Source organism: Meles meles, chromosome 5 (assembly GCF_922984935.1).
Source record: "Meles meles chromosome 5, mMelMel3.1 paternal haplotype, whole genome shotgun sequence".
NCBI classification, from domain to species: Eukaryota; Metazoa; Chordata; class Mammalia; order Carnivora; family Mustelidae; genus Meles; species Meles meles.
The window spans coordinates 43,839,979-43,867,500 of NC_060070.1; the positions used below are offsets into that span (position 1 = coordinate 43,839,979).

At 37.7% G+C, this 27,522-nt stretch overlaps 1 protein-coding gene across 1 annotated transcript; it reads right to left on the reverse strand.

The window, feature by feature from the left end:
• Positions 1-1,188: 1,188 nt before the first annotated feature.
• On the reverse strand, positions 1,189-27,087 carry SLC35A1 (solute carrier family 35 member A1). The gene is made up of 8 exons (XM_046004900.1): positions 26,930-27,087; positions 25,156-25,333; positions 11,618-11,777; positions 11,299-11,451; positions 6,881-6,947; positions 4,502-4,678; positions 3,922-4,056; positions 1,189-1,792 (listed from the first exon to the last, which is right to left on the reverse strand). The coding sequence occupies exons 1-8, from the start codon at positions 27,045-27,047 to the stop codon at positions 1,665-1,667; spliced, it is 1,116 nt and encodes a 371-aa protein (XP_045860856.1). The 5' UTR covers positions 27,048-27,087; the 3' UTR covers positions 1,189-1,664.
• Positions 27,088-27,522: the final 435 nt, after the last annotated feature.

Consider the following 27,522-nt stretch of genomic DNA (forward strand, 5'->3'; position numbering starts at 1 on the left):
AAACTGTTCTTGTAAGTGAGACTATCTCATGTTTGCATCAGATAAAATTGATGAAAGCAATTTCAGTCTTCTTATAATAATGGCTGGCTCTGAATCAATTTAGGGAGACCAGAATTAAGCCTTTTTGCCTATACAGCTGACAGCCAATCCCAGAGAACAGATCTCATGCTTATCTTTCTTGATCTGTACAGGTAACTCTTTCAGACTGCTATCATTTATCCTAAATGCTGCTACTAGAAGTCTTCTGAATATTAGTGACAATCTACTTTTATGAATAGAGAAGCAAATTAGCATGAACCAACACTTCTGTAGTTGAATGAAGTTAGTTTTATATTAGCAAGTGGTATACCTTCATAGTCCTAGAAAAGACTCATCCACACAGTCTGAATTTTAAATATGTTAGCTTCCAGATTACTAATTTTTACTCAAAGTATCATTATTTCCTTAGCACAAACCAGCCATGGAATAAAAATGTACGATTGGGACATGTTTTTCATGTCCTGTATCCTTCTCTACTTGTTTGGAGATCATATCCCAGATCGGTGGTAGCCACGTCATTTGAATTCACCTCTCTGAATCTTGAGTAAAATGACATAGGACAGTGAAGATTAGGGCCTAGTGTTTACAAAAGCAGCTCCCTGAAAAGATTGTACATTATCTCCTACAGCCTAGAGCCCTACTGCCCCAATTGCCGTCCTTATAAACTCCAGTTTTCGCTGACGAAGGCCAGCCCAGAGTTGGCTTATATGCAAGCAAAGAACCCTAAAATTCCAACACAGAAAAAATGAAAAATTTAATATTTTTGGTTGTTTTACATTATCTTAATGGTTATAATCACAATACAAAAACTGATACAGATTTCATATAAATAAATTAAGTTTATTGCTGAATTTTCCCATTAACATTATAGAAAAATTTTTTAAAAACACTTAAATTTCACAAATTATTGACATCCCAATAGTTTTAAACATACTGTATAAAAAAAGTACAAAAGTGACATTAGAAATATTTTTTGAAGAAAAGTAGATCATCTAACCACAAAGAAACATGAATCCAGACAATGAATGGCACAAATACAGCACTTACAGGAGTACTCATTCACCACCTAGTAGTCATTGTCTGCATTATGAAATAGATTCAGTTTGAGAAGTTACACATTCAGTTTGCTTCTGAACTAGCCTATCTTGGTTTTGCCTGTCTTTTGTAAGAAAAGAGCTAGGTCATTACTGCTGCTGGGATGAAATACTGTACATGAATTGGAGAACAAGGAGGGAATGGTCCTTCTCCCCTGGTACCAGAACAAGAAAACAGTTCATACAGAAATGGCTTTGGCACTTGAACCTTTAACCTTGTCCCAAACCTTGTTACTTGAATATTGTATCCTCACGTAATTTATTTTTTTAAACACCACACCTCTCCAATACTTTTTATATACATTATATGTACAATAATAAAATTCTTTCATTCTAAAACAAAACAGCTTGACTCAAAACAGGCCACATTAAATCTTTGTAGCAATTCACTCAGATAGTTTTCCTCTTAATTCTTATGACACAGTTAACGTATTTTTTTTTGTTTAAGCTACCTTCTGGGATTGACTTAAGGCTCTCGTTTAATGCAAATAGTTTCTTTAGTCTTGGTAGAAATCTCTTTTGAGGCTGAAATCACGTACCACCAACTCTCTCTTTTGAAGCTATTTCTCCTTGTTGGATGGATGTAGTGTCTTGTCTGGGTAATCCATAGAGATATATAGAAACACATACAAGAAGAGTGCCCAGGGCAAAGGTGAGTGCTGAAAAGAATGGAAAAAAAAAGGCTTAATATGTATTTGTGTCCTTAAAATTATATAACAATCATCAATTTTAAATTTTGAAATCTTTCAATTATAGGTCTATAGCATTAGATCATATGGGAAATAGATCTAAGTGTTCTGTTTTTATGATGGTAAGGTTTAAAAAGATAATCAGTTCTAGCTACCCATCCCTCAAGCCATCGTTCCTCCACCCTCACCCCTACCTATCCCCAAAAAAAGGTACAATCAAGGGACTGACTACATGCTTTTCAAGAACACAGGTATGCCTGTCCTGGACCACTGACGAAGACTGTACTAACGTCTCTGTATGCTAATTTAAAGAAAAGCAGTGGAATATGGCTTTTCCATGGTACTAAAAACCTGTGGAAGTTTAGAGTTAAAAGTGGTTGAGCAGAATTCCAGGTTCAATGACCAATGACTCAAACCAGTGAAGATCTCTGAAGAAGAGATGAGGTGGTGATTTACTGAGTACAATTCCATTTTCTGTTAGCTTTTTTTAAAAAATTCCTAATCCTGAAAATCAGGACATAAGAAATTACAGCTTGTCTAAAACTTGACGAGTAAGCATTTTATGTATAAAATGTCGGACGCTGGGGAGTTCTCCCACTCCCTCTGCCTGCCACTCCGCCTGCTTGTGCTTGCTCTCTGTCCAGTTAAATAAAATCTTCCAAAAAAAAGGTTTTATTTATTTGACAGAAACACAGCAAGAGAGGGAAGTGGAGTGGGAGGGAAGTGGAGTGGGAGGGGAGTGGGGGAGGGAGGAGCAGGACTCCCGCTGAGCAGGTAGCCTGATGGCGGCCTTGATCCCAGGACGCTGGGATCATGACCTGAGCCATAAGGCAAACGCTGAGTGACTGAGCCACCTACCACCCCAGAATAAATAAAATCTTAAAAAAAAAAAAAAAAGACTGCTAAGATGTTCTAGTTAAGTTCCTTGACCATCAATAAGGACACTGACTGAAAGCATAAGGATTTGTTGAGCTAAGGAAGGATCAGAACTACAATTAAAAGTTCACCCAAGTCAGGTAAGAAATACATCTATGAAAGGACCTATAAATACTGATACTGGAATGGTAAGTGGTTGGTCTCCTACAGAATACTTACTGTGTGCCACGCACCGTTCTAAGCACTTCACCTGAAACAACCCTAGCAGATGGGTGATACTGCCAGTCCCACTGTACAGATGAAGAAACTAAGCCACAGGTTAAGTGACTTCCTCAAGGCTGCACAACTAAAAAATGGTATAGGCAGGATGTAAACCATACTATTAAGATGGTTTTTTAAGATTACAAGCTTGGCATTCCTCTATTTGCATTTATATCAAGAATGAATTTTAAAATCAAACAAATATAAGTCAGGTTTCTTTTAACATCAATATTTAACAGACTAAGTATAACTGATCAGTAAAGAAAATGATTATTATGGCACCAAGGAATGTTGAATCAACCTCACTGCCTAAACAATTCAGAAGCCAACTTAATGCTGGGTGCAGGCTACAGGAATACATACTAGAAGGACTAGCGCAGTGAGAGTGCCAGAATGCCAGCTACCGTAATGAAATTTGTATTAATTACATATAAAATGAAACAAAGACATTTTTAATTAAGATTTAGAATTTGCTTCAAAACTAATTTATACCCAAGTCCAAAAGTTAGGAAGGTACAAACTCAGGGAAACGAAAAGAATTTTCTGTTCTTTCTTCATCATGGAGAGCCTTGTTTGGGGAATGATTCCTCTCAGTAGTGCAGTTACAGTGAAGTCCTTGTACTCATTTCCCCGCATACCTAACCACACTGTATTCACCCAGAAGTAAGAAGTACTCAAGTTGTCTTGGATCTCAAACCTGGGAAATGGGGAGGTCCCGACTACAAAAGAACTCCTCCGTAGCCCTCTCACTTTCAGTAGAACCAGCACCTGCCCCAGCATAAGCTTGCGGACAGCTGCAACTACCTCAGTACTGCTGACCTACGTCCCATACAACTAGAAACTAAACAAAGAATTTCGGTAAACACTATATGACCAACTGCCATATTTAAGAATAGATGAAGTGAATCAACAAGTGGGAAGCTCTTCTACGTTAAAAACTTCAAATACAAACGAAGACATACTTATCTGTAACCCAAACAGCATCACTGAAGCGATAGTAGAAAGGACAATGGCAGCTGCTGCAGAAAAGCCCTTCATGATGTTGTCTGTGTACTTGACCACAACAGAAGTGTAGAGGCCTCCAACACTTGCAAGAACTTGTATACACAAAGAAATAAAATCTTAACACTCAAATAATGAAACATTCTATGATGGTGAGACAATTTTCACCCCCAGAGATGTCATACTAATTTACCTAGGAAAATACTATTTTCCTTGCAAGTAGCCATCTGAGAGAGTTTGTACTAAAGTCGAGTAATAGTTCCTACAAAATAACATTGTTTTTCACATGCCCAGAGGGCTATGTGGTCTACTACTAAATTGTACGCATTTATTGCTAACACATTAGATACTTTTGATTGTGAAAGCAAAATTGCTTTGGGATAGCTATGCCACAAAAGTCAGTCAATAAAACCAAAATTACATTTTCTCAAACCGGTGTTCACAGTATCAGAGGAATAATTTCAAAATGCTATAAAGGCTTAAAACACAACTTTTTCTGAAAAAAGGACTACCCAGAACTTTTAATTCCTGGATACTTACAAATGACAAACCAGACATAATATGTGTAACCATAGAAAAATCCTTTTTCGTTAATTTCAGCTCCATCTGACAAGTAGACGCCAACTAATGTCACAACAATCCCTGATAGATACATCTGAATGTTTCTCACCCAAAGGGAAGTATCTGAACTCTTTAATACTTTTTCAAAATATACTCCTGAAAAAAAAGATAGGCAAATATGAAAGATACTACTAAAAATTAATTTAAAATGCCTCTCATTTAGAACAATAACAGGTATAATAATATAAAGTATATGATTCAGGGAACAAACATATCAAATGCATATTTATTTTGTTGGTTGTAACGTGGCACATAAAACATTAGCAATGTACATTTTTATAGAGCTTATAAATATAACCAAGAGGAAACTTTCCAACCCACATTTAACAGGAGGCTCAAATTATTGTTAAGAACAGTTCTGCTTTTATTATAGCAGTAAGATAGATCACAGCAGCTCTCTGTTAATGCCAATAATAGACTTGCTCTGGTCAGCTGGAAAACTATACTGTTAGAGTCAATTATCTTAATCATATCCCTGTAATATCTGCCCAGTAATGAAAACTCCCAGCTCTGCAAAATAACATATATAATCACCACTTGGGATTTTTTCAGAGTAACAACCAAAATAAAATTTAAATAAAACTTGCTGAGTGAAGCCATTTTCCTTTAAAGTATGGTTCCACAAGCCAAGTTCATACACAATGTCAGAGGACCATAAACTCCCTAATAAATTTTGTGTCTCCATACATTTTCTTGGGGTTGAGGTCCATAGTGTTTTCCAGATACTCCAAAAGAGCAAATGACTCCTCACCACATACACCCCAAGCTCTAAGTTTTATACTTAAAATGAATACAGGTATTTGGGGACATCAAAGATTTCCATTAAAAATACCATGTTAATTACAGACTTAAAAACTGCCAAATAATAATCAACTAAAAATTCTAATGAAAAACAAAATTGCTTTTTGATAAATGTGTGTTAAACAAAGCCAGAAAATGGGAATAAACATATAATGGCTATTCCTATCCCCATGTTTTAATATTCTATCTGGGAAATCCACTTAACTATTATGTGCTCAGTTACTCCAAGCATAAAGGGATATTAAACCACCCACCATTTCCTAAGTTGTGTATTGAAAGGTTGAACTAAATAGAATGCTGGACACAAACATTTATTTATTCAGAGTAGTGCCAAAAGTCTAGTAGCGTATTGTTTTTTGGGTAACTCAGTTTTTGTTTCTAATTTGCTGGTTCCAAAACAAATTTAGCATGATGCTATCATTAAGTATATTCTTGAACTTGGATTTTTTTCCCTTATCACACATAGAGCAATATTTCACTTCCATATCCCACCTACTTTCCTAGTCAAAAGTAAAAAGAATCCTAACTCTTGAAATAGCACAAATAAAGATTAATAATAGAAACACAGCTATAACTAATATACTCTTTATTAAAAAGAACTTTCAGGGGCACCTGAGTGGCTCAGTCATTTGAGTGGCTGCCTTCAGTTCAGGTCATGACCCCAGGGTCCTGGGATCAAGCCCTCCATCATACTGGGCTCCCTGCTCAGCGGAAAGCCTGCTTCTCCCTCTCCCACTTCCCTGCTTGTGTTCCCTCTCTCTGTGTCAACTAAATAAAATCTTAAAAATTAAAAAAAAAAAAAACAACTTTAGGCTTTTCTCTGTTAGAACTATTTCTAAAACACATATTGCACTTGACATTCATACCTTGTCTCTTGGTTACGTGGAGGATTTCTTGTCCCTACACATAAAAGACTCTAGACTCTCATGTTTATTTGATGTTAGTGACTCTGGTTCTCCTCTCTCCCTTTGGCTGTTACTTGTATGTGTTAATTTTTCTGAGGTGTTCTCCACCCCACCCCCCCCTTTTCTCCCTACTCCATAATTCCTAATCTGTTAAAGCAGAGGAAGAACTTGAGGTTAACAAGGAAAATCAGATACTGAGCTGGTAACATATACCCTATAAGGAATCTTGCCTGAAGAAAGTGCCACTTCCAGGAAAATGGAAAGAGGTACTTAAGCTTTCTCACTGCTAACTTCCTCCATTTTCAGAGGTCTCTGTTCATTTACTTTTGGGTTCTTAGCTGGACTGAGGATGCTAAGCATGACGTATGTTTTTAGGTAACTAAGCATGAATACGGACGGAGGTCTGAACTGAAACACTGCCATTCCATATACTTCCTGAAAGTAAATAACAACTGGCACAAAACTCCGTAAGTAGGAGAATAGGCCTATGGGAATAAATTGTTACGATGAAATAAGATAAACTAGATCTCTATTTAGAGTTTAATGTTTTTTAAAAATTTTAACAGACTAAAACAATACATTTGTAATTTACCTGCAAATCCTGAGCACAATACAGCAATAGCAACAGCACCAAACCCTAATAAGGGATTCTGTTCCACCTGTAATAATAATGTTTTGAAAGTTATTAGTAACTAACAAATAGAATTCATCCAAGAGAGTAAACAAATGACTACAAAAATCTGTGTTATGTTTCTCTGGAAAGGATATGCCACATGAGACACAGCTATCCTATAGAATAAGACAGAAATAAACAAAAGGCCATCCCAGAGATTAACCAAAGCATTTAAGATACAAAATGTGTCCCCCAAACTGCAGCCATGGTGAATACTTACTAGAACACGTGCGCCAGCAATAGGTACCCTAGCACAGCATTTTGCATAGTCAGTCTGCCTCTTAATTTTAACTTCTGCCACCACCCTAACTCAGGGCCCTGAGTTAGGCATCAACCATGGAAATGATAACAGTTTACCTCATTTATTCCCTAATACATCCACATCCGTAACAGGATGACATAACGACTTTTAAGCTTTCCTACTTCACTGAATTTTTATCAAATGCTAACACCTTACTTGCTATGTACTAGATATACTTCTTATATACTAAATGAATAAAATGGAAGATGATGGGGCACCTGAGTGGCTCAGTGGTTTAAAGCCTCTGCCTTTGGCTCAGGGTCCTGGGATCGAGCCCCACATCGGGCTCTCTGCTCAGCAGAGAACCTGCTTCCCCTTCTCTCTCTCTCTGCCTACCTCTCTGCCTACTTATGATCTCTGTCAAACAAATAAATAAATCTTTTTTTTAAAAAAGATGATGATAGGGACACCTGGGTGACCCAGTTGGTTAAGTGTCTGCCTTTGGCTTGGGTCATGATCCCAGGGTCCTGGGCTGGAGTTCCCCCATCAGCAGGGAGCCTGCTTCTCCTTCTGCCTGCAGCTCCCTCTACTTGTGTTCTCTCCCTCCCCCACCCCCACCCCAAAAAAAAGAAAAAAAATGAAGATACACAGTTCTAGTTCTTTTTTTTTTTTTTTTTTTTTTTTTTTTTTTAAAGATTTTTTTTTTTTATTTACTTATTTGACAGAGAGAGATCACAAGTAGGCAGAGAGGCAGGCAGAGAGAGAGGGAAGCAGGCTTGCTGCTGAGCAGAGAGCCCGATGCGGGACTCGATCCCAGGACCCTGAGATCATGACCTGAGCCGAAGGCAGCGGCTTTAACCACTGAGCCACCCAGGCGCCCCCACAGTTCTAGTTCTTAAGTAGTTCATGGATAGGAGAAATTGACAAGTGAATATAATCATAATTCTGTGCTAAAATACATGTGTATGTGCCCTAACTTATTTCAACTTTATTTCCTCTTTCTTCCCTAAACTAATCCTCGGGCTTTCATCAGTCTTTCCTCAGAAATAAATACTATCTCAATAGTAACACTGAAACTAAGGAGTTGAGATACATGACTACTATGACAAGAACATACCTTATTCAGAATAAAGGAGAGTTTCGCTTTATGTTAAATGAGAGAGAAAGCTTGGTAATAAGTGACTGCAGCTGTTACTGATACTGTAGATTACCAGCAAAATGCTAGAACAGATGACTTAACTTAAAAAGTTTAATGGGGATGCCTGGGGGCTCAGTCAGTTAAGTGTTTCAGCTTAGATCATGACCTCAGTGTGGTAAGACTGAACCCCGTGTGGAGCCTGCTTAAGATTCTCTATCTCCCTCGGGGCGCCTGGGTGGCTCAGTGGGTTAAAGCCTCTGCCTTTCGCTCAGGTCATGAACCTAGGGTCCTGGGATCGAGCTCCGCATTGGGCTCTCTGATTGGCAGGGAGCCTGCTTCCTCCTCTCTCTCTCTCTCTCTCTCTATGCCTGCCTCTCTCCCTACTTGAGATCTCTATCTGTCAAATAAATAAATAAAATCTTTAAAAAAAAAAAAAAAGATTCTCTATCTCCCTCTGCACCGCCCACTGCACGCACACGCTCTCTCTAAAAAAGAAGTTTAATGGCCAACACTGGAACACAATATGGCTTCCCTAAAACTGAGACATACCAAATTTCCTTATGAAGGGATTCCTGGTTAGTTTAAGTGATGAGGGGATTCCATAAAGACAGTGTTTTGCAAGAAATCTGACAGGTTTACATAGTATTTTTGTGAACAAGACAAATGTAGTGAGAATAGCAGTACAAGTCTATTTAGAGTTGAGTGAATTCTCATACAGCGAAGTGCTAACAGAATAAAATCAAGCTAGACCAACAACCAATACCAACTTACCAGGTATATGAATGAGCTCCCTTAGAAATATCCACCAGGCACACTCGGGTCTTAGTTGACTGCACCCCTAGCCAGTATCTTGATTACAACCTTTAAGAGACCTCAAGCCAGAACAGCCTCAACTAATGCACCCTCAAATTCCTGGCAGGCCCTTTAAAAACTATGAGAGGGAAGGTTTATTAAGCAAGAGGGAAAAAAGTCCAGCTAAAGAGAGATCTAAAAGTATAGCCACAGAACTCTTGTCTTGTCCTAAATTTTCAGGGAAGACCTAAAGACACATTTATCAAATCTGTAGAACACATAACATACAAAAAACCTAATAATGGGTAATAAAGTCTGGAAAGACCTCAAAGACCTGAACGATGAACCAAAACTAACAAGATATACTTAAGTTAAAAATACCCTGCATTTTGATTTAGAAGCCCACTGCACATAACAATTAGCAATTAACTGTATGTGTGTGAAACAACTTTGTGTGTAGTTACAGAATGGCTATCCTCTCCGCAAAACCTATAGGCTAATTTAACAAGTTTCCAGTATTCAGAACAAAGGAGGGACTTCACAAGTTATACCTCACACTGTTCAGTCAACATCTAGAGACAGTGGGAAGTTTTAAGACTACTGAGGAACAAAAACAAATGAATGCACCTAGAAGAGAAATACAAGGTAAATACTGAGGCAAGCCAAGGATTAAGAAATCTTTAGAAACTCTTATTACAGAAAGAAACGGGCAACTGGGTGGCTCAGTCGGTTGAGTGTCGGACTCCCTGCTCAGTGAGGAGTCTTCTCCCTCTGCCTCTCCTCATGCTCTCTCTCTCAAATAAATAAAATCTTAAGCAAAAAAACACAGCTGTCTCAATGGGGAGGAAAAAAAGACTTGGACAGTGGTGGTATGACACTGTCCTCAAACATTCAAAGGATCATCATATGGAGCTAAAAAGGATTTGAGTTATTCTGAAAAGAATAAAAAAACAGTAGGGCAGTTACAAGAAACTACACTTTGCTTAAAATATGAAAGAACTTTCTTTCTATAGTGGCCCAAAAGTAGGAAAGCTGCCCTATACTCTGCTTTAGCTTACTGAGCTATGTGTTAGCTGTATGATATAGACCTAACATCTTTTCTAACAGTGTGAAGTGTTAAAGTTCATATTTAACTTCTGTTTGCCTTACATCCCAATAAATTATTTCTCTGAGGGTCTAAAACTGAATTAAATGTGCAGTGAATATTTGGTCACTATCTTGAAATACCACCAAGAATATATGCATGTTTAAATATCATGTCAAAATAATACTCATCTAAACCTCATTTTCCAGGGTGGGAGGGGGCCCTCCACCTAGTTTTAGGCTTTAGACTTCCTACTTGCACAAGCTCCTCTGTTCCTCCCCTCCTCCTTATATGTACAGGAGAACTGTGGTCTTTTATTTGCTAAAAGGTAAAGAGTATGTGGCTGTAGAGGGAAACTCCAAAAAGGTCATTCACTGAGTTCCACTTCCTAATTTTCTCTGGGAAAATAATCTATAAAGTATGTTACACTTTTAAAAAGAGATCAGGTATGTAACTTAACATTTAACTCTTAAACTGAAAATTAGGAAGGCACTTTTGGCCCTATTTTAGTTACTGATTATCAGTAAAAACTCTACTACCCCATAATCCCTACCACTGACAGTGGGAGTATGTACAAAAAGATTAAAATACAAAAACAAAAACTGTGAGTTGAGGGAAGAGATGAAAATCAGATGGAGAAAACCTTGCTCAGCATTCTTTACAAGATGTCTAAAAGAGGCCTGTAAGTTCTGAACATACAAACTATGGAAACTGGCACAAGTCTAGTCACAGGTTAGCTGTTCAGTGTGTAACTCTGGACAAGTTACTTTACTTCTCTGGACTTCAATTTGGTCCCCATAAAACAAAGGGGGTTGGTTATATTAAGGTACCTTTCATCTCTAACATATTTTAATGCATATTCCCCTCCAGAACACTAAAGGGGACAGAGAAGACCAATCAGTCATATTATCTTTCATTATCATAAGGGACTAAAAACAAAGCCTATCTGTAGGGCAAAGGTTATTTTCAGTCAAAGAAATGTAATTGTGCTACATTCATCAATGAATGTGACTGTCTAAAGCGTTACAAGACTTATTAAAGAAATCTTCTAGTTTAGTTATGAGGAGCATTTTGTTTCTTACCACAACTTTTGTAGCCTGGGCTGGTTCCCACTGGACAAGTATGACTCCACCACACAGCATAAAAACGGAAATCCACTGTAATTTGCTGAGTGTCCGGTTTAACATTAAAACAGTACATAAAGCAGTGCAGGGAATCTTCAACTGATAGGTCACCTAGAAACAAAACAATGAATTGACACGTAACAATTTCTGACACAAATACTTGATATTAACAGAATTATGGAGAAAAAATATAAAGTGATAAAGCATTAATAAAAATCTTTTACCGTAAAACCTTTTTAAGATTCTGCACTTTTCATTGTCCTTTACCTCCACTTACCTGGTATACTGCTGCATCCAGATTGCTAAGAGCTAGGAAAGCCATATTGTTCTGAACAGCATACACTAATGATGGCACACTTAACTTCATCAGTTCCTTGGGGCTTCCCAAGACATTTTCTCTTAAAGATGCCTTGAATCTACCAGGACTACCAGTTTCTCTTTGAAAACAAAAGGGTGAGAAAGAAAATTAAAGAGCATCTACTTCTTTTTTAAGATTTTATTCTTAAATAATCTCTACACCCAATATGGGGCTCAAATTCACAATCCTGAAATCAAGAGTCACCTGCTCTACCAACTGAGCCAGCCAGGCGCCCCGTTGATGTAATCTAGCAAATTTATTTTGTTTTTATAATTTTCAACTAATGTTAGATTCAAAGAAACATGCCAACAACTGCATTAAAGGAAAACAATTACAAGTTTGATTTGGGAATATGACAATGAGGTTTACCATCATCAACCTCTGGTCAAAGCTCCAGAAGTTTTTTGTTGTTGTTTTTTTAAAGATTTTATTTTATTTGACAGAGATTATAAGTAGAAAGGTATGCAGAGAGAGGAAGGGAAGCAGGCTCCCCCCTGAGCAGAGAGCCCGATGTGGGGCTCCATCCCAGGACCCTGAGATCATGACCTGAGCCGAAGGCAGAGGCTTTAACCCACTGAGCCACCCAGGCGCCCAAAGCTCCAGGAGTTTTTAAGCATATTAAATAAGACAGGAATCCAGAATTGCTGATATTACCTATAAAAATTTAAACCCTCCCACTTTAACTGCCATTATATCAAGTTCACCCTTGTTATTTTAATGAGGTTTCATATCTGTTTTTAAAGGTTTTTTAAAATTATAATAGATCTAAATTACAAACAAGAAAAAAGGTTTTGTACTTTGGGAAGTCACTTGAGATAGGAACTAAGCAATTCAGGTCAATATTCTTTGTAAATTTGATCAGTGCTTATGAAACAGACAATAAATCGAAGCATATTCCCATAAAACTGAAGTAACTATAAATTTGCAGGAAATAATTTACTAATACCAACAAAAGTAAACTATATTTAATATACAGAAAGTTTGCTACTTGATGCATAGTGATTATACATGCTCTTAACTATTCTTATTTGTTCCTCAGGACGAACAAGCTAATCTGGTTATTTCCCCTCTTGAAAATTTCCTGGGGAAAAAAAAAAAAGTTTTGTAATAACCATCAGCAGCAAAAAAGGGTCTTTATCAAAAGGGTCCTAACTGCAGTTCACAACATCCTTAAGAGACAAGACCATGATATTTCTGTGGGGAGAAAGATCTGTTTCAACTTAAAACTAATAACAGTCACAGTGAACCTCTCTACTACATTAACAGAATCAACAGTTATTAACTGAATTTTGTCATATTTAAATACTACAAAAATAATTACACATATTCTGAAGGAGAGTAAAAAGTCCACAATGTCAAACTCATTACCTATGTCTATCCACTGTAGTATACCCCCCAAGAAAATGCTTAAGTATGACAGGAAATTTGGCCTAGGTCATGAAAACAGAAGACATTCTTCTTTGTAACAGGTCTTCCTCTGTTGCCAAATTCAACACACTCTGCACCACAGTGGTGCATCTATATGAAAAGGAACTCACACATCTTGGGGGAGACTACAGACTCTATCCAGAAGAAGGAAGAATCCCAAAAAGAGCACCACTGAGAAAAATAACAATAATACATCTTCCAGAACCACTAGTAGTCATTTACTGTTCTACTATTAAACAAAAATAATCAATTCTAAATATACTACAGCCTTGAATATACTATAAAAAGGAACACATAAACACCAAAGGCGATTTTTTTCTTCCATTTTCCTGCTCTGAAGTTTGCTTAGAAATCAAATCCTTTACTAAGTACCTTTTGTTAAAAGCAAATGTATTGCGATGCCTGGGTTGCTCAGTCAAGTGACTGCCTTCATCTCAGGGTCCTGGAATCAAGCCTCACATCGGGCTCCCTGCTCAGCAGGGAACCTGCTACTCCCTCTCCTTCTGCAGCTCCCCCTGCTTGTGCTCTCTCATCCTCTCTCAAATGAATAAATAAAATCTTAAAAAAAAAACCCACAAAACTAAATGTATTAAATTCAATTCTATAAATGACATTGCTAGATAAGAAAAAGAGCATGTATAATCAAAAAGCACATACAAAATTTCTTTAGATATAGTCTCCCATTAAATTTCATATTTGAACAATTTGTTTTGATTTTTATCACTGTTATAGAATCTATGTGCAACCTTTTGTTACCCGAAGAAATTCTGCTGCTGCCTCCCCCACAGCTGCCCCCACCCTAAAATTTCCTAACAACCACTGAAACCAATTCTTTCTGACCTATGTTTGGTCAAAAAGTAGGCCTCATTCTTCCAGCTCCTGATGTGACAAGAACTACTAGGAGGTATAATCAATTCCTTGGCTAGTTACCAAGGCACTGTGCAAAATGGAACATAGAAGTTACTCATGAGCTTAAAGTTAAATCTTATTTACAAATTTCTTATCATCTGTAAAGTTAAATATGATTAACTCACATAAAGGACTTTGAGGCCTAGATATAAAAACCAATAATGAGGCTATTTGAGGACAAAAATACCCATCATACAAGGTACATGACTTTTTTCCCCTTCCTATAACCCTAAACCCATTACAACATGGGTACAAAGAGGCAGTCAAAAATGTAAAACCCAGTGTTACAGACTGTATTAGAAGAACAGTATTTCTGGTCTTCTAGAAGAGTGACTGACAAACAGTAGGAAAGTTTGAAAGGAAAACAAAAGGAAGTCTGAAAGGTTAAGTACATATTTGGATCTAACGTTACATGTAGTAATAAGTTATGAAAAAATATAAACCATATTTTAGCAATAAAAAGAAAATGTAAACCCAGCAGGAGAAACAGAATAGGACTGGATAATCTATAATGTAGTAAGTATTTGATGGCTATATGATTCTAGGTAATAATAAAAAATAATTAAAATAATAATTTTTCTGGAGTAAAATATTTTCTCCAGTCTTACATAATGCATTTGCTTTATTACTATCCACACCCAAACTATAGAACATTTACACAACCTGCTAGGTTTACTTAGTCTTTATAGACTGGTGAATAGCAAGCAATAAAATGTTGACTTTGTTCTAAGACAATGTCAAAGCTTTGCACTTCCTTGTCTTCATCCCAGATTTAAATAAAAACTACCAGTTTTAATAGCTATGATAGCATTTAGTAATGCGTACAGCTAACTGGTAATTTTCCTGTGAACTGCTGCAGTAACTGGTTTGAAAAACCAAAATACTTTAAATGTTATACTGTTTTATGTTTCAATCAGATAATAACTTAGAAATTGGCAATTTATAACAATGAATTTTTAAAATCAACTTAATCACATATAGAACTTTTGCAACATCAAACTACAAATCTGTCCCCAACCCCCCAAAACAGGATTTAGTAATTTCCTCTGCAATTTAAAAGTGATCTGATGTAATCATTAAGATGCACAACAGTATATCTAGAAAGACGCAAACAACCTTGGGGCACCTGGGTGGCCCAGTCGTCAAGCAGCTGCCGTTGGGTCCTAGGATGAACCCCTAGGCCTGCATGGGGCTCTCTGCTCAGCAGGAAGCCTGCTTCTCCCTCTCCCACCCCCCTGCTCGTGTTCCCTCTTTTGCTCAAATAAATGTCTCTGTCAAATAAATAGAATCTTTAAAAAAATAAAATGAACTGCAAAAATTCAAATGCCCATCAGCAGAGCTTAGTATATACAATACATCCATTTAATAGAAGAATGAGACATTTCTATGAACTGACATGGAACAATCTCTAAGATAAAATATTTAAGCAGGGGGGAAAAAAAAGTAAAGTGGAGCACAATGTATATCAGGTATACATGCAAAGTACATGTAATTAAAATTCACTAATTAGACCATGTAAACTTTAAATCTTATTGAAACAGCCATTCATTAATTCTTCCCTGCACTCCTTTTCTTTCGGTTCTAGCTCACTGCAATTAGTATAATTTCATATTCCAAAAATTACTGTAAATTATAAGTAAAATCAACAAGGATGGGAAAACCTAAAATTAATTATAAACAAAACCCGTCAGTTTTTTAAATGAATAACAAAATTACACAAAAAAGAGAAGTAACCCAAGTATTTTAAGAAAGTCTTTTTTACTCTGTGCTCTAAAACTAAAGGCAAAAAGAACTACATACAAATACTGAACTTTAGTTAGTTTTTTTTACAGCTGTATGTTAGAAACTGAATCTATTTATGTACTTGAAGATTGAGCAAATAAATATCTTAAGGATAATGGAAGCTAGACTTGTCACCATTAAAGAAGTACACAAATATGAAAAGGGAAGTTTAAAATAAACTATGGTATTAGATCAGAATTATAGGTATCAAACAATCTATAACTCACGTTATACACCCAGACATATGCATATACATACAAAAGTATAGAAATAGGTGTATATGGACACACATACATATATTTCCTGCCTCTACTGAAGGGACCAAGAAGCAATGATACCCCAGAAGCAATGGGCACATCTAGTGTCTAGATTATGTGATTTAGTGATTCTAAATATCACTCTCCAAAAAAAGAAAAAAAAGGAACAAGGCTTCTTTGAGAAATGTATGATTTCAGGGCTGGGGCAGGTAAAGTATAAGATAAGCCTTAAATATCTTCCTATGCTAAATAAACTGCTCAAAGACTGATGAAAATATGAAAAAAAAAGAAAACAGGAAGAAGCTTAAGAAGATCCCACTGCCCTGAGATAATTTTAGCATCAAAATAAATAATGATAATGTATTCCAGCCCATACAATGAATCCATGAATCTACGTTCTGTGTGTGTGAGAGAGAAAGAAAGAAAGGGAAAGCTTCTTAGAGTAGAAGGTCAACTAATAAAAGTACAAGGAGTGAAGGAATTAAGAAATTACCATTTGGCAACATCAATGGGTAATAATCTAAGTGAAACTGATAGGAAAAGTGGTACTGACTTAGCTATGAAGTATCTCTCTACAAGATATTCATTAATTACAAAGAGAAAATTGACAACTTTATGTGGAGAAAGCTAGAAGGCACTTTAATCGAATCAAAATTAAATTACCAGTGATGGGCAAATAGATTGTATGCCTGATGATACACTGCACTGAGGACACATCATTTCTGTGAGATTTCTGACCACAAAAACAAAAAATACAACTAAATTTAATCAAAAAAAGCTTTCAATAAACATAAACTGAGGGACATACAGACTATGCTCTTCAACAATGTCAAAGCCATGAAAAAAAGAAAGATGGAAGAAGTGCCCCAAATTAAAGGAAGCTAGAGATATCACAACCAAATGTAATTCTTTGACTACTAAAGGACATTAGGGCAATTGGCAAAATTACCTAAGGTCTGTCAATTAAATAACAGTATTGTATAAATACTGATGTCCCAATTTGGGTATCTTACGATTAGGTAACAGAATGTCATTGTTTTCAGGAAATATGCGCTAAAATTTAGGGACAAAGGGGCATCTTATTTAAAACTTCCTCTCAAATAGTTTGGGGGGGAAATGCATAAATATAGAGAGAGAAAGAATATAAAATATGCATAGGCAAAATGCTGGCATTCAGAAATAAAAATAAGAGAAAAAGCAAAAAATAAAATTGAAAATTACTGAAATGTCTAACAATGCTACCACATTCTTATCTTTGTCCTAGCTAATCAAAAACTACTCAATTATTTCACTGTTCTGGAAGACTCATAAATTGAAAATTAGAGATCAGGGAACATCTTCTAATCCTATCCCTGCCAATCACTTTCTAGGTATCTTTGGCAAATAAATCTTTCCTCAGCCTAAGATCTGTCATCACAGAAGATGAAATTATACCTACAACTAAAAGAGAGGTACAAGACTGAAAATGAAAACTGGCTGTATTTACCTGCATGTTTCCCTCTGAGGGGAGACAGGAAAGAATGTTTCCGTAACACCATCGCTCTGGCAGCCTGCCACTCTCAACAGCAACAACCCTGAATGTCTGAATGCAGCAAATTTAGTTGCTGCAATCTTAAAAGATGTTTGGCCTTTTACATAACACATTTTGACAGTGATTAACAGATTGTATTCTAGAGTGTAGTTTCTTGCTTTCTAAAGAAAAGAAGTTAGATATCAGCTCATTGTGTTTTCAATAACTCATTTTTCACAACAGTGCCAAAAAGAAGCACTATTCTTGGTTTTTCTAAGGCGTTTTAACTTACAATATTATGTATATTATAGCAGTTAAGTATTTTCCACATTTAATGCCCAGTTTTCTTGGAGACACACCAAGGTATGCATTTCTCTGCCTCCTGTTTTCTTACCACAATCTGAAAGATGTGTTTTTACTATTTTCCTGAAGAAATGTAAATTTAACCCATGGTTGTTGCTGCCCCAATACACATTGCACTCCTCACCAAAGCAAATCTGTTTCCTTTAAAAAGTTAAATATCCTAAACATATCACACAGAAAGTTTCAAGTGAATTTCACTTATAATTTATTTTTTACTATATATAAGTTGGGCAAAGAAAAGATTTGAGATTAAAATTAAGCTGTTGTCTTCCAGTGTTTCAGCAAGTCAGCCATACCCTCCAGACTATAACAGTTTTTATCAAATGATACCCTTGCTTCAGGGGATGCAACCTCAATACTACTACCCCAGGAAAGGGGAAAAGGAAGAGAAAGAACCAGAATGGGGTCTCTGCCATGTGACCTGGATTGCCAACATGACTTCTATCCCAATAGGATTCCCTAGGTATACAAACTCCCCACCACCTCAAATCCTAAGAAACTGCCCATTCATTTAAAACATGAGTCTGGAACCTTGCTGATCCATTTGGTCAGGTAAAATTTATTAGGCAGAGATATTAATTAGTCCCTTATCAGTCTCAAAGTTCTGACAAAGAGATGAGTGACTAGACTATAGATCTCCAAAGTTTACCAGGAACCATCTCTGGAGCAACTGCCTCTGCTTAAATTCTTAGGGCCTAAATATTCTAATTTACCTAATTTGGGCATTTGGTTGAAGTTATGCTTATCTTAGTCTGCTTAACTTAACTCACAAAATTGTAGGACACTGCCTCAAACCAGACTCTTGTTATTTTTAAAATAAGCTGACTTCGTTCGTCTAAACATACTGCACCCAGGATTGTGTTCCTCTTTATGTAGGTTCTGTGGTTTCTGGTTATATGGTCCAAGAAATAGAAATCCTTAAGGTATACGGAGTTAAAGGGCATTGAAAATGAGAATACTTTTATGAGATTACTCTCTTCTGACAATCTCTTCTAATCCCATGAGATTAAACACTTTATGTGATAAAGACATCCATATTTATTTCTCCAGCCCAGACCTCTCTTCTGTGTTCCAGACTCATCCATGCAACCTCCTACTCTCCATAGCCCACTTGGATGTCTCAGAGGCACTAAAAACTTTATATTGTATCTACCCAAAATTAAATTATTGATATCCCCTTCCCTAAAATCTGCTTTTCTTCCTGCCTCAGAAAAAAGTAACTCTATTTACCCAGTTTTTCGTATGAAGAAACCTGGATAGGATTCTTATCACCTCCCTTCCTCACCTACTGTACTTGATCCTCATTATGCGTGAGTTCTGTATGTGCCAATCTGCCTGTTTGCTAAAGTGTATTTGCAACCCCAAAATCAATACTCTTGCCGCTCTTACAATCACAGGCAGACATGTACAGAGAGGCCAAAAATGTGAGTTGCCTATACACACATTCCCAGCTGAGGTCAAAAAAGACAACGTTCTGCCTTCTTATTTCAGCTTTTATACTGTAAGGAAATGTAGTCTATTTAGTGCCACGTTTTCCACATTTTGGGGCTTTCTGGTGGTAATTCTGCTGTTTAAAATGGCCCCCAAACATACTATCCAAATCCAAGACAGCTGTAATGTGCCTTAAGGAGAAAATACACGTTAGATAAGATTTCTTTAGGCATGACTTACAGTGCCATTGGCTCTGAGTTCAAAGCTAATGGATTAACATATATTAAATAAGGTGTCTTTAAACAGGAACACACATAAAATAAGGTTATATACTGATTGGTTGATGAAAATGTTGTGACATGAGGCTCCCAGGAACCTAACACTGTTTTCCCCTAGGAGCACTAGATCAATATTCACTACTTCAGTGTCTATGGTGACTTCATAGAACATAACTACTATGAAAAATACAGATCGACTGTGTATCCAAACCCATCACCAAGTCCTACAGATTCTCCTTCCAGAACATAACTCAGATCCATTAGCTTCTCTTCATTCTGGGTTGTCATAGTAGGCCATTATGTCTAGCCTCTAATAAGCTTCCTTCCTTCCAACTCTTGGCACTCTTCTAATCCATTCTCTCAAAGATCAATGTGACTCTTAAAGCAAAATGGATTGCCATGGTTAGTCCCTGAATTAAACCATTCTATTATTTCCAAATGCATCTAAATCCAAAATTCTTCACAGACCATGGACTTACTCTTGATACCTTGCAGACCTCACCTGCTTCATCTTAGCACCACTCCGTTCTCACAACACTGCAGACATACTGATTTGCTGCTATTGTTACTTAAGAGTCAAGAATTTTTCTGCCTTGGGGACTTGAAATATACTGTTTTCTCTGCCTTCTCTATTCTCTTCTCCTATACAACTTCTACTCAATCTTCAGGTCTAGGTTTAAATGTAACTTTCTCAGAGAGAAAACCTTCCAACCCAAATGGAAACCCTCTATTATACTTATTTACAGTATCCTCTACTTATCCTTAACACCACAAACTTATTGCTTATTTGCTTAATATCTGGTTTTTTACTAGACTATAAGCTCCATGGGGACAGAACGATGCCTTTGTAGTTTGCAACTACACTTCTTACATCTGAAACAGTGTTGAGCACATAACTAGGGCTTGATCAATGACTGAATGAATAAATGAATGCACCTGACTGTCCCATTACATCTTTTAATAACATACTGAAACAGACATAAGCGTGACCATGTTTAAAATGTTTGGAGGAAGGGAAACAGATTATTTGGATATGGCAGTGATCTGTTTCTCTGTAAGTGAACCTTAATTATGAGCAAGACACTAAGAATTTCAAGAAATTTCCTGAGTCTCTGTCCCTATCTCTACATAGTATAAAATGATATGTACTTCTTTAACAATTAGCCATGACTAAACTTATTACTGAGCAAAGAGCATTACTGTAGAGACCATACTAAATAAACAAATAGCCGAAGATTGGTCTATGAGGTAAAGCTCTGCATAGTTCCGATAAAACTGAAGTTCAGAAATAATATTTATGTCAACTCTATAAAATTATTATACTTTATCATAGGATAAAGACTGGGAAGAAGGCTGTACTTCCTTTAATATTTTTTTTTCCATTTAAATAGTAGTTCCAGGTTTTTTTTCCTTTTCCTGTCCTCCAAATTTTTCAAACCAGAATTTGGTAACATGTCTACTTTTTACCTTAACTTTATTTTCACAATATGGGAGAAATTTTACTTTATCACCAGGATCTAACTTTTTCTTACTTTTTCTTCTCTGAAGAGAAGATTTTTAAGATATAAACTTTTAGTTTGTTTTTTTTTAAAGATTTTATTTATTCATTTGACAGACAGAGATCACAAGTAGGCAGAGAAGCAGGCAGAGAGGGGAGGAAGCTTCTAATGTAATTCTTTCACATTCTCCCACAATGTCCTGAATTGTCATCCTCTCTGAAGTGATAAAGTATTGCTTCTAATTTGAAAACAAAATCTAATCTCTTACCACAAATATTTTCTGATATTTTAAGTTTCTCCATCACAGAAAATAAAGCAGTAATATCCAACCTGTATTTTTTTTAAAGATTTTATTTATTTGATATATAGAGAGAGATCACAAGTAGATAGAGAGGCAAGTAGAGAGAGAGGAGGAAGCAGGCTCCCTGCTGAGCAGAGCCCGATGCGGGACTCGATCCCAGGACCCTGAGATCGTGACCTGAGCCGGAGGCAGAGGCTTAACCCACTGAGCCACCCAGGCAGCCCCCGCAACCTGTACTTTTGACAAACTATATAACATCCTATTTGCCTCTGAATCACTTTTTTAAGTTACCAGTTTTAATAAGTGTACAAAGAAATGACAGAATGAAGAGTATCTAGAAAATCTTTTACTTCTTCTCAAACCTCACATGATTAAATAAAAAAGACAAATATAAAGTTATTGGGTCTTTCATTTGCTGCAACTCTTAACTGTTCAATTCATTTTTAGCGGCCCAGAGTCCGGCCATGTATTTTATTTGTCTTTTCCATATTCCAAACTGTTTCCAACTGGAAACAGTTATTAACAGCTTATTAATATAAGCCAGTTGTCCCTTCAAGATCTAGAACCAACTTTGAACATTTTCACTGGATATCTTTCCCAGATAGCTGGGCTTTAGTTTCATCATCGAGGGTCTCATCACATACTGCTAAAGAAGCACCAGCAGTGTCCTTTCATTTCATTTTGAAAAGATCAATCTGTGACTTCCTATGTTGAAATTATTCTCCTTTCTCTTTCACTTTTATACCATTCTAAGAAATGGGCATTCTTACTATTCTAAGTAAATTCTTTATTCCAAAAAATAAAATATTTTCTTGTTATGAATAGCAGGTATTTAGTTTCTCCCAATGTGTTTGAATAAGCACATGAAAATTTACTAACATACTCTCCATAAAAATTACATTCACTTTAAAAATCCAGTAATTTCGGGGTACCTGGGTAGCTCAGTGGGTTAAAGCCTCTGCCTTCGGCTCAGGTCATGATCCCAGGGTCCTGGGATGGAGCCCCACACAGGGCTCTCTGCTCAGCAGGGAGCCTGCTTCCCCTCCTCTCTCTCTGCCTGCCTCTCTGCCTGCTTGTGAGCTCTGTCAAATAAATAAATAAAATCTTAAAAAAAAATAAAAAATAAAATAAAATCCAATAATTTCAAATGCACTCAGTTTCATGCTTTGTAATTTTTTTCTAGCGCTTTCTCCACTTAGAAACTCTGTATGCTCTAAATGATTCTTCTTGACCCCGAATTCTTGTTAGCCATATAATGTCAAATGCCAACTACTAAAATATGCATGTCATAATTCTTTACTTTTCTTGGTTGTCCCTGGTCTTGTATACTATGCAGATACGGGTTCATAAACGAGCCTCTCTTGTAAGCCTTTACATTAGGTGGGTGACAGCCGCAGCAACTAATTATTGATGAGGAGGATATTGATCAAGTACAGTATTTGGTTTTCCACACTGTTGTTATTTCAGCACCATTATTTGACTTGCCTGGTGAATTCTTAGAAATTTTTGTGATTTTTATGTAATTTCCAAAAAAGTTTCCACAAAGTAAACTACAACTGACCACACCCATAATACTGAATAACTGAAGAATAAGAAATACTACACACCAAGCTTTCTAAGGTTGGAAAAGCAAAGTAAAGTAAAACAAAGCCAATACAGGTGGATTGACAGAACACAGCTCAATGGCTGAGTTACACCAAAGGCCTCACTGTTTTGTTTTGGTTTGGGTTTTTTGCACATTGGTTTTTAAAAATTCCTGACAGTTACAAAACAACTGAATCATGATTTGACTCTACAGTTTAAAATGGCTGATGTCACGCCTAACAGTCCTATTTCATTCTTGAGTCACAATTTTTTTCTCCCCAGGGAGTCTGGGGGACTAAAAAGAAGAGATGGGTTCCCTTATCCCTTTTCTTCCAATATCTGTATATTTGTCTTAAAAGAAGCCAAGCCTTAGGATTTTATTAAACTCTTAGGTTGTTATGTAGAAGTTGTTGTAGAGTTTTAAACAGAGATTTTTGCCTCTGGAATGCTGCCTTATAAAGGTACAATAAGACCTCCCATTTACCTAGCATTATCCAGAATGAAGAAAGCCTAATTTCCATAAAAAGGAATCTTGTTAAGAAACTGTGAAAGGTCTGAGATTTCACCCTACTTGCAACCTAACAAGTTAAGCTACCACAGTATCTCAGCCCAAAGGATTAATTTTTTTAAAGATTTTATTTAGTTGAGAGTTTATTTTATTGAGAGTGCATGTGTGCCCTAGAGACACAGAGAGCACGCATGCACACCAGCAGAGGAGAGGGACAGTCCGAGAGAGAGAAGCAGACTCCCTGCTGTGAGACAGTGACCTGAGCAGAAGGCAGACACTAAACTGACTGAGCCACCCAGGTGCCCTGAAAACTCAAAATATATTAAAGCTTGCCACCATGTGGCCCCAAGTTATTTTTCTGTTCCTTTCTCCCTCCCCAAACCACTTTTAGAGTATTTTTCCCCATGATTTATGTCATCGTGTGTGTATTTACTGGCTTATTTTCTCTCTTCCTCTAAGCCTAAGCTCCAAGCAGGGAGAAACCATATCTCTTTCATTCAGACTCGTATATTCAACACCTTTTATAAAACCATAACACAGAAATCAATAAGTATTTGTTAAATGAAATTTAAAAGTGCTTATATGAAATTTGTTTCTATCTAAAAGCTTACACACACGCTATTCCTCACTGGTACCCTGCTCTCACTAACTCACATCTTGAAACCTGTATGAATTCTCACCTGCCATATGACCCAAAAGGGTCTGCATCTCATAAATCTTTCCCCAATGCTATTTCCTATGGAATATTACTTAGTTCTCACAACCCTATATTATTTTCTGCAATTAAAAAATAAAGAAACTAAAGCTTAGAGAGGTTAAGAGATGTGTGTAAACTCATAATCCCTGTGCATCTAGGTTTAAAATCAAGTCTGTGTCATTCCAAAGCCCCCATTCTTAAACCTCTCTTACACTGCATCCTTAGCTAAAATGAGTCTCATACAATGTTATGCATTCAAAGCCCAGTGCTGCCACATACTAATAAAAGTGTGCAATAATAATAATGAGTGAGTACTAATACTGAGGAACCTCAGATGCTGTACAGGTAAAACAGGGGTATAGTGACCTTAAAAATGTATACAGATTAAATTACATGATTTATATGAAAAGCACTTAGCACCATGCCTAGCACTTACAATGCAAAAAACATTAACTATTATTATCATATATGCCTCTAAGACAAAAGTCGGTCATTCTTTTCTGTGAGGGTGAGATGGTAAATAGTTTAGGCTTTGTGAGCCACACAGTCTCTGCTGCAACAAAAAGAGGCAGAAAACAGGGTTTGGCCCAAAGGTCATAATTTGTCAGCCCCTGGTTTAGAGCAGAATTCTGCAACCTCAGCACTACGTGGGGCTGGATGATTCTCTGTTGCAGAGGGCTGTTCTGTGCATTGTAGAAAGTTCGGCAGCATCCTCAGCCTCCACCCAGCAGATGCCAGTAGCATCACCCAAGTGGACACAACCAAAAAAGATCTCCTGTGGAGCAAAACTGCCCAAGTTGAGAAACACAGCTCTAGAATAATCAAATGTAGCTTGAATTTTCTAATAAAGGAATACCTTAACTAAGTGGAAAATTAACAATTTAACATACTAAAAAATATTTATACTCACTTAGCTAAAATGCCCACACTTAGCAGTAACTTTATAACTTCTGTGATACACACGGCTGTGGTTGAAAAGTAGAGTTCTCTGTCTGATGTCCTTGTGTATCTTAAAGCTATGGTATAAGCTGCAGCCACCAGGGTCATCACTGCCAAGCAGTATAACTTGAATAATAAACTGACATTTTCTGGAAAATATGTGCAACAAAGATATTATTTAGTAAACAGCATTATGTATATAGAAGTTAATCTAATGTTATACCTCAAAATGCTTCCCAATTTCAAGCACAAAATACTTTTTAAAACCCATGGCATTTAAAAATTTATTTCAAAACAATACTTTCCAAACACATGAACATAAACACGCATACACAAAACACAGCTGACTTTAAATATCAACCAGGTAAGCAAAGATTTTGTTCCTGAGAATGCCACAACTGCAAGATTATGTAGCATACTGACACTAGTTTGGGATATAATAAATTACATATATTTCTTTCATATAAAAGAAAAGATATTTCAATATATCTTTATAATCTAATGTTAGCATGATACATTTATAGTGGGCATATAAAACTTTTGGCTAAGGCACAACAAATATTTATTGACATTAAGCCTAAACCTGTAAATTACTGCAACTATTTCACATGAATTCTGTTATTTTTAAGTTTTGTTCATCATTAATCTTGCTGCCCCCATCCTATGTTATTTATCAAAACAGTTCTACTTTTTCCTCTTATTTCCTGTGTTACTACAAAAAGACTCTTAAGGTTGGACTTACTTGAAATGGGAGAATGCCTACAATGCCCCGGGCAGGTACTTTATAATAAACGTGAGTTCCCCAACCAGGAAAATAACTTGGCACCCATGCAGAAAAATATCCTTTAAGTATTTGTTTAACATTTATTGAGAGCTGAAGCCAAATGTTCTGTGCGAGAGGGTGGAGAAGGAATCCGGGTGTCGCCCAACCTGTCCTAGCTACAGCTCTGAGGTCCAGAAATTCAGGTCTGTTCCTAACTTACATACCCCACTCAGCAAAACAAAGTGCTTCGGGGTTAATCAGAAGCAACCTCATGAAAAGGCAATTAGTCATCAGATATGATCACTCTGATGTGCCATCCCTGGGGGGAAAGCGGTGGATCTCGCCCTCCACCCAAAATATCAATGTGTTCCTTCTAACCATATACAACATTCTCCAGGGAAGAACTCTGTTAACGACTGCTTTCTCCATCTCGTTAAGGTTTCAGCGCTGTTTTAATGCCCCAGTGATGTTTTCTGTGGCTGTTACAGGGACCAGCCGCTGCTTGGGCTCCGCGCCCGGAGCATGCCCTTAAGCCTCTGAGCATCCGTAGGGCAGAAGGCGCAAAAGAGACCGCAGCCGCGACGACCCCGACCGGGACCGAGCACAGTCCTGCCAGTCGCGGGGTGATGCGGGTCCAGCCCCGGACCTGCGCTCCGGCCTCTCTCCCGGTCCACCGCAGCCCGGGCCTGTCTGAATTTGGTTCCCACCCACTGCAAGCTCGTCGGGGCAGGAGCGGTCTCGGGCAGTCAAACGGCCCCGAGCGGAGTCCGGCTAGGGCAAGACAGCCGCAGCAGGAGGCTGACTGCCCCGCGCCGCCCTAGCAGGCGGCCGCGTCGGCTCACACCACAGCACGGCTCCAAACAAACTCCTCCTGCCCGACGCCGACGCCTGACCCCGGAGCCCCGCGGGCGCGGACAGGTGGCGACGCTCGCGCGCCACCGCCCCCCGCGGGCTCCCCCGTCCCGGCGGCCCCCAACCTCACCTCTTGGGGCAGCCATGGTTCCCCGACAGCCCCGCGCGGAACTGACGCACGCCCCCTCCGCGCGAAGTCCTCGGGACACCCGAGACCGCCTCCTTGTGGTCATAGAGACGAAAATCATTCGGCCTAGAGCGCCTCGTCGGCCAACCGTCAGCCGACTTCCTGCCCAGCCTGGCACCAAGATTAGGCTCAGCAGTCCGAGCTACCCCCGAAAATGGGAAGACCCGGATGGAGAAGAGGCCTTTACCGCCTAGTCTGTGCTGACAAGTGTATAAAACTCGAGTCGAAGGCGTCATTCTGTAAACTACATCTCCCGGCCGGCTAAGGAAGCCGAGTCAAGGGAGCAGAGCATTGCCTTCTGGGAATTGTAGTCCTCACCAAGGAGATTTGGCAGCAAATAGGGCTTGGGTTAAGAGTTAGTGATTTACGCCTGTCCAAGCTGTTTAGAGACCCTCAGAACCCGTAAAGTAATAGGAACTACTCTCGGCAACTTTTGTAACTTCCACCTTGCTCATTACCTTGTATTGTTACCTCTTACTTAAACTTGACATGATTTACGTTATTTTTCAGAAGTCTTGCGGCTGTGTCCTTATTGT

Coding starts and splice junctions, on each gene's coding strand:
- SLC35A1 (XM_046004900.1), bottom strand. CDS start 27,047: ATGATTTTCGTCTCTATGACCACAAGGAGGCGGTCTCGGGTGTCCCGA. Junction 11,778..25,155: donor AGTGTGGGCATTTTAGCTAA/GTGAGTATAAAT, acceptor TTGTTTTCAAAG/AGAAACTGGTAGTCCTGGTA. Junction 4,679..6,880: donor ATTGTGCTCAGGATTTGCAG/GTAAATTACAAA, acceptor CTTTTTTTTCAG/GAGTATATTTTGAAAAAGTA.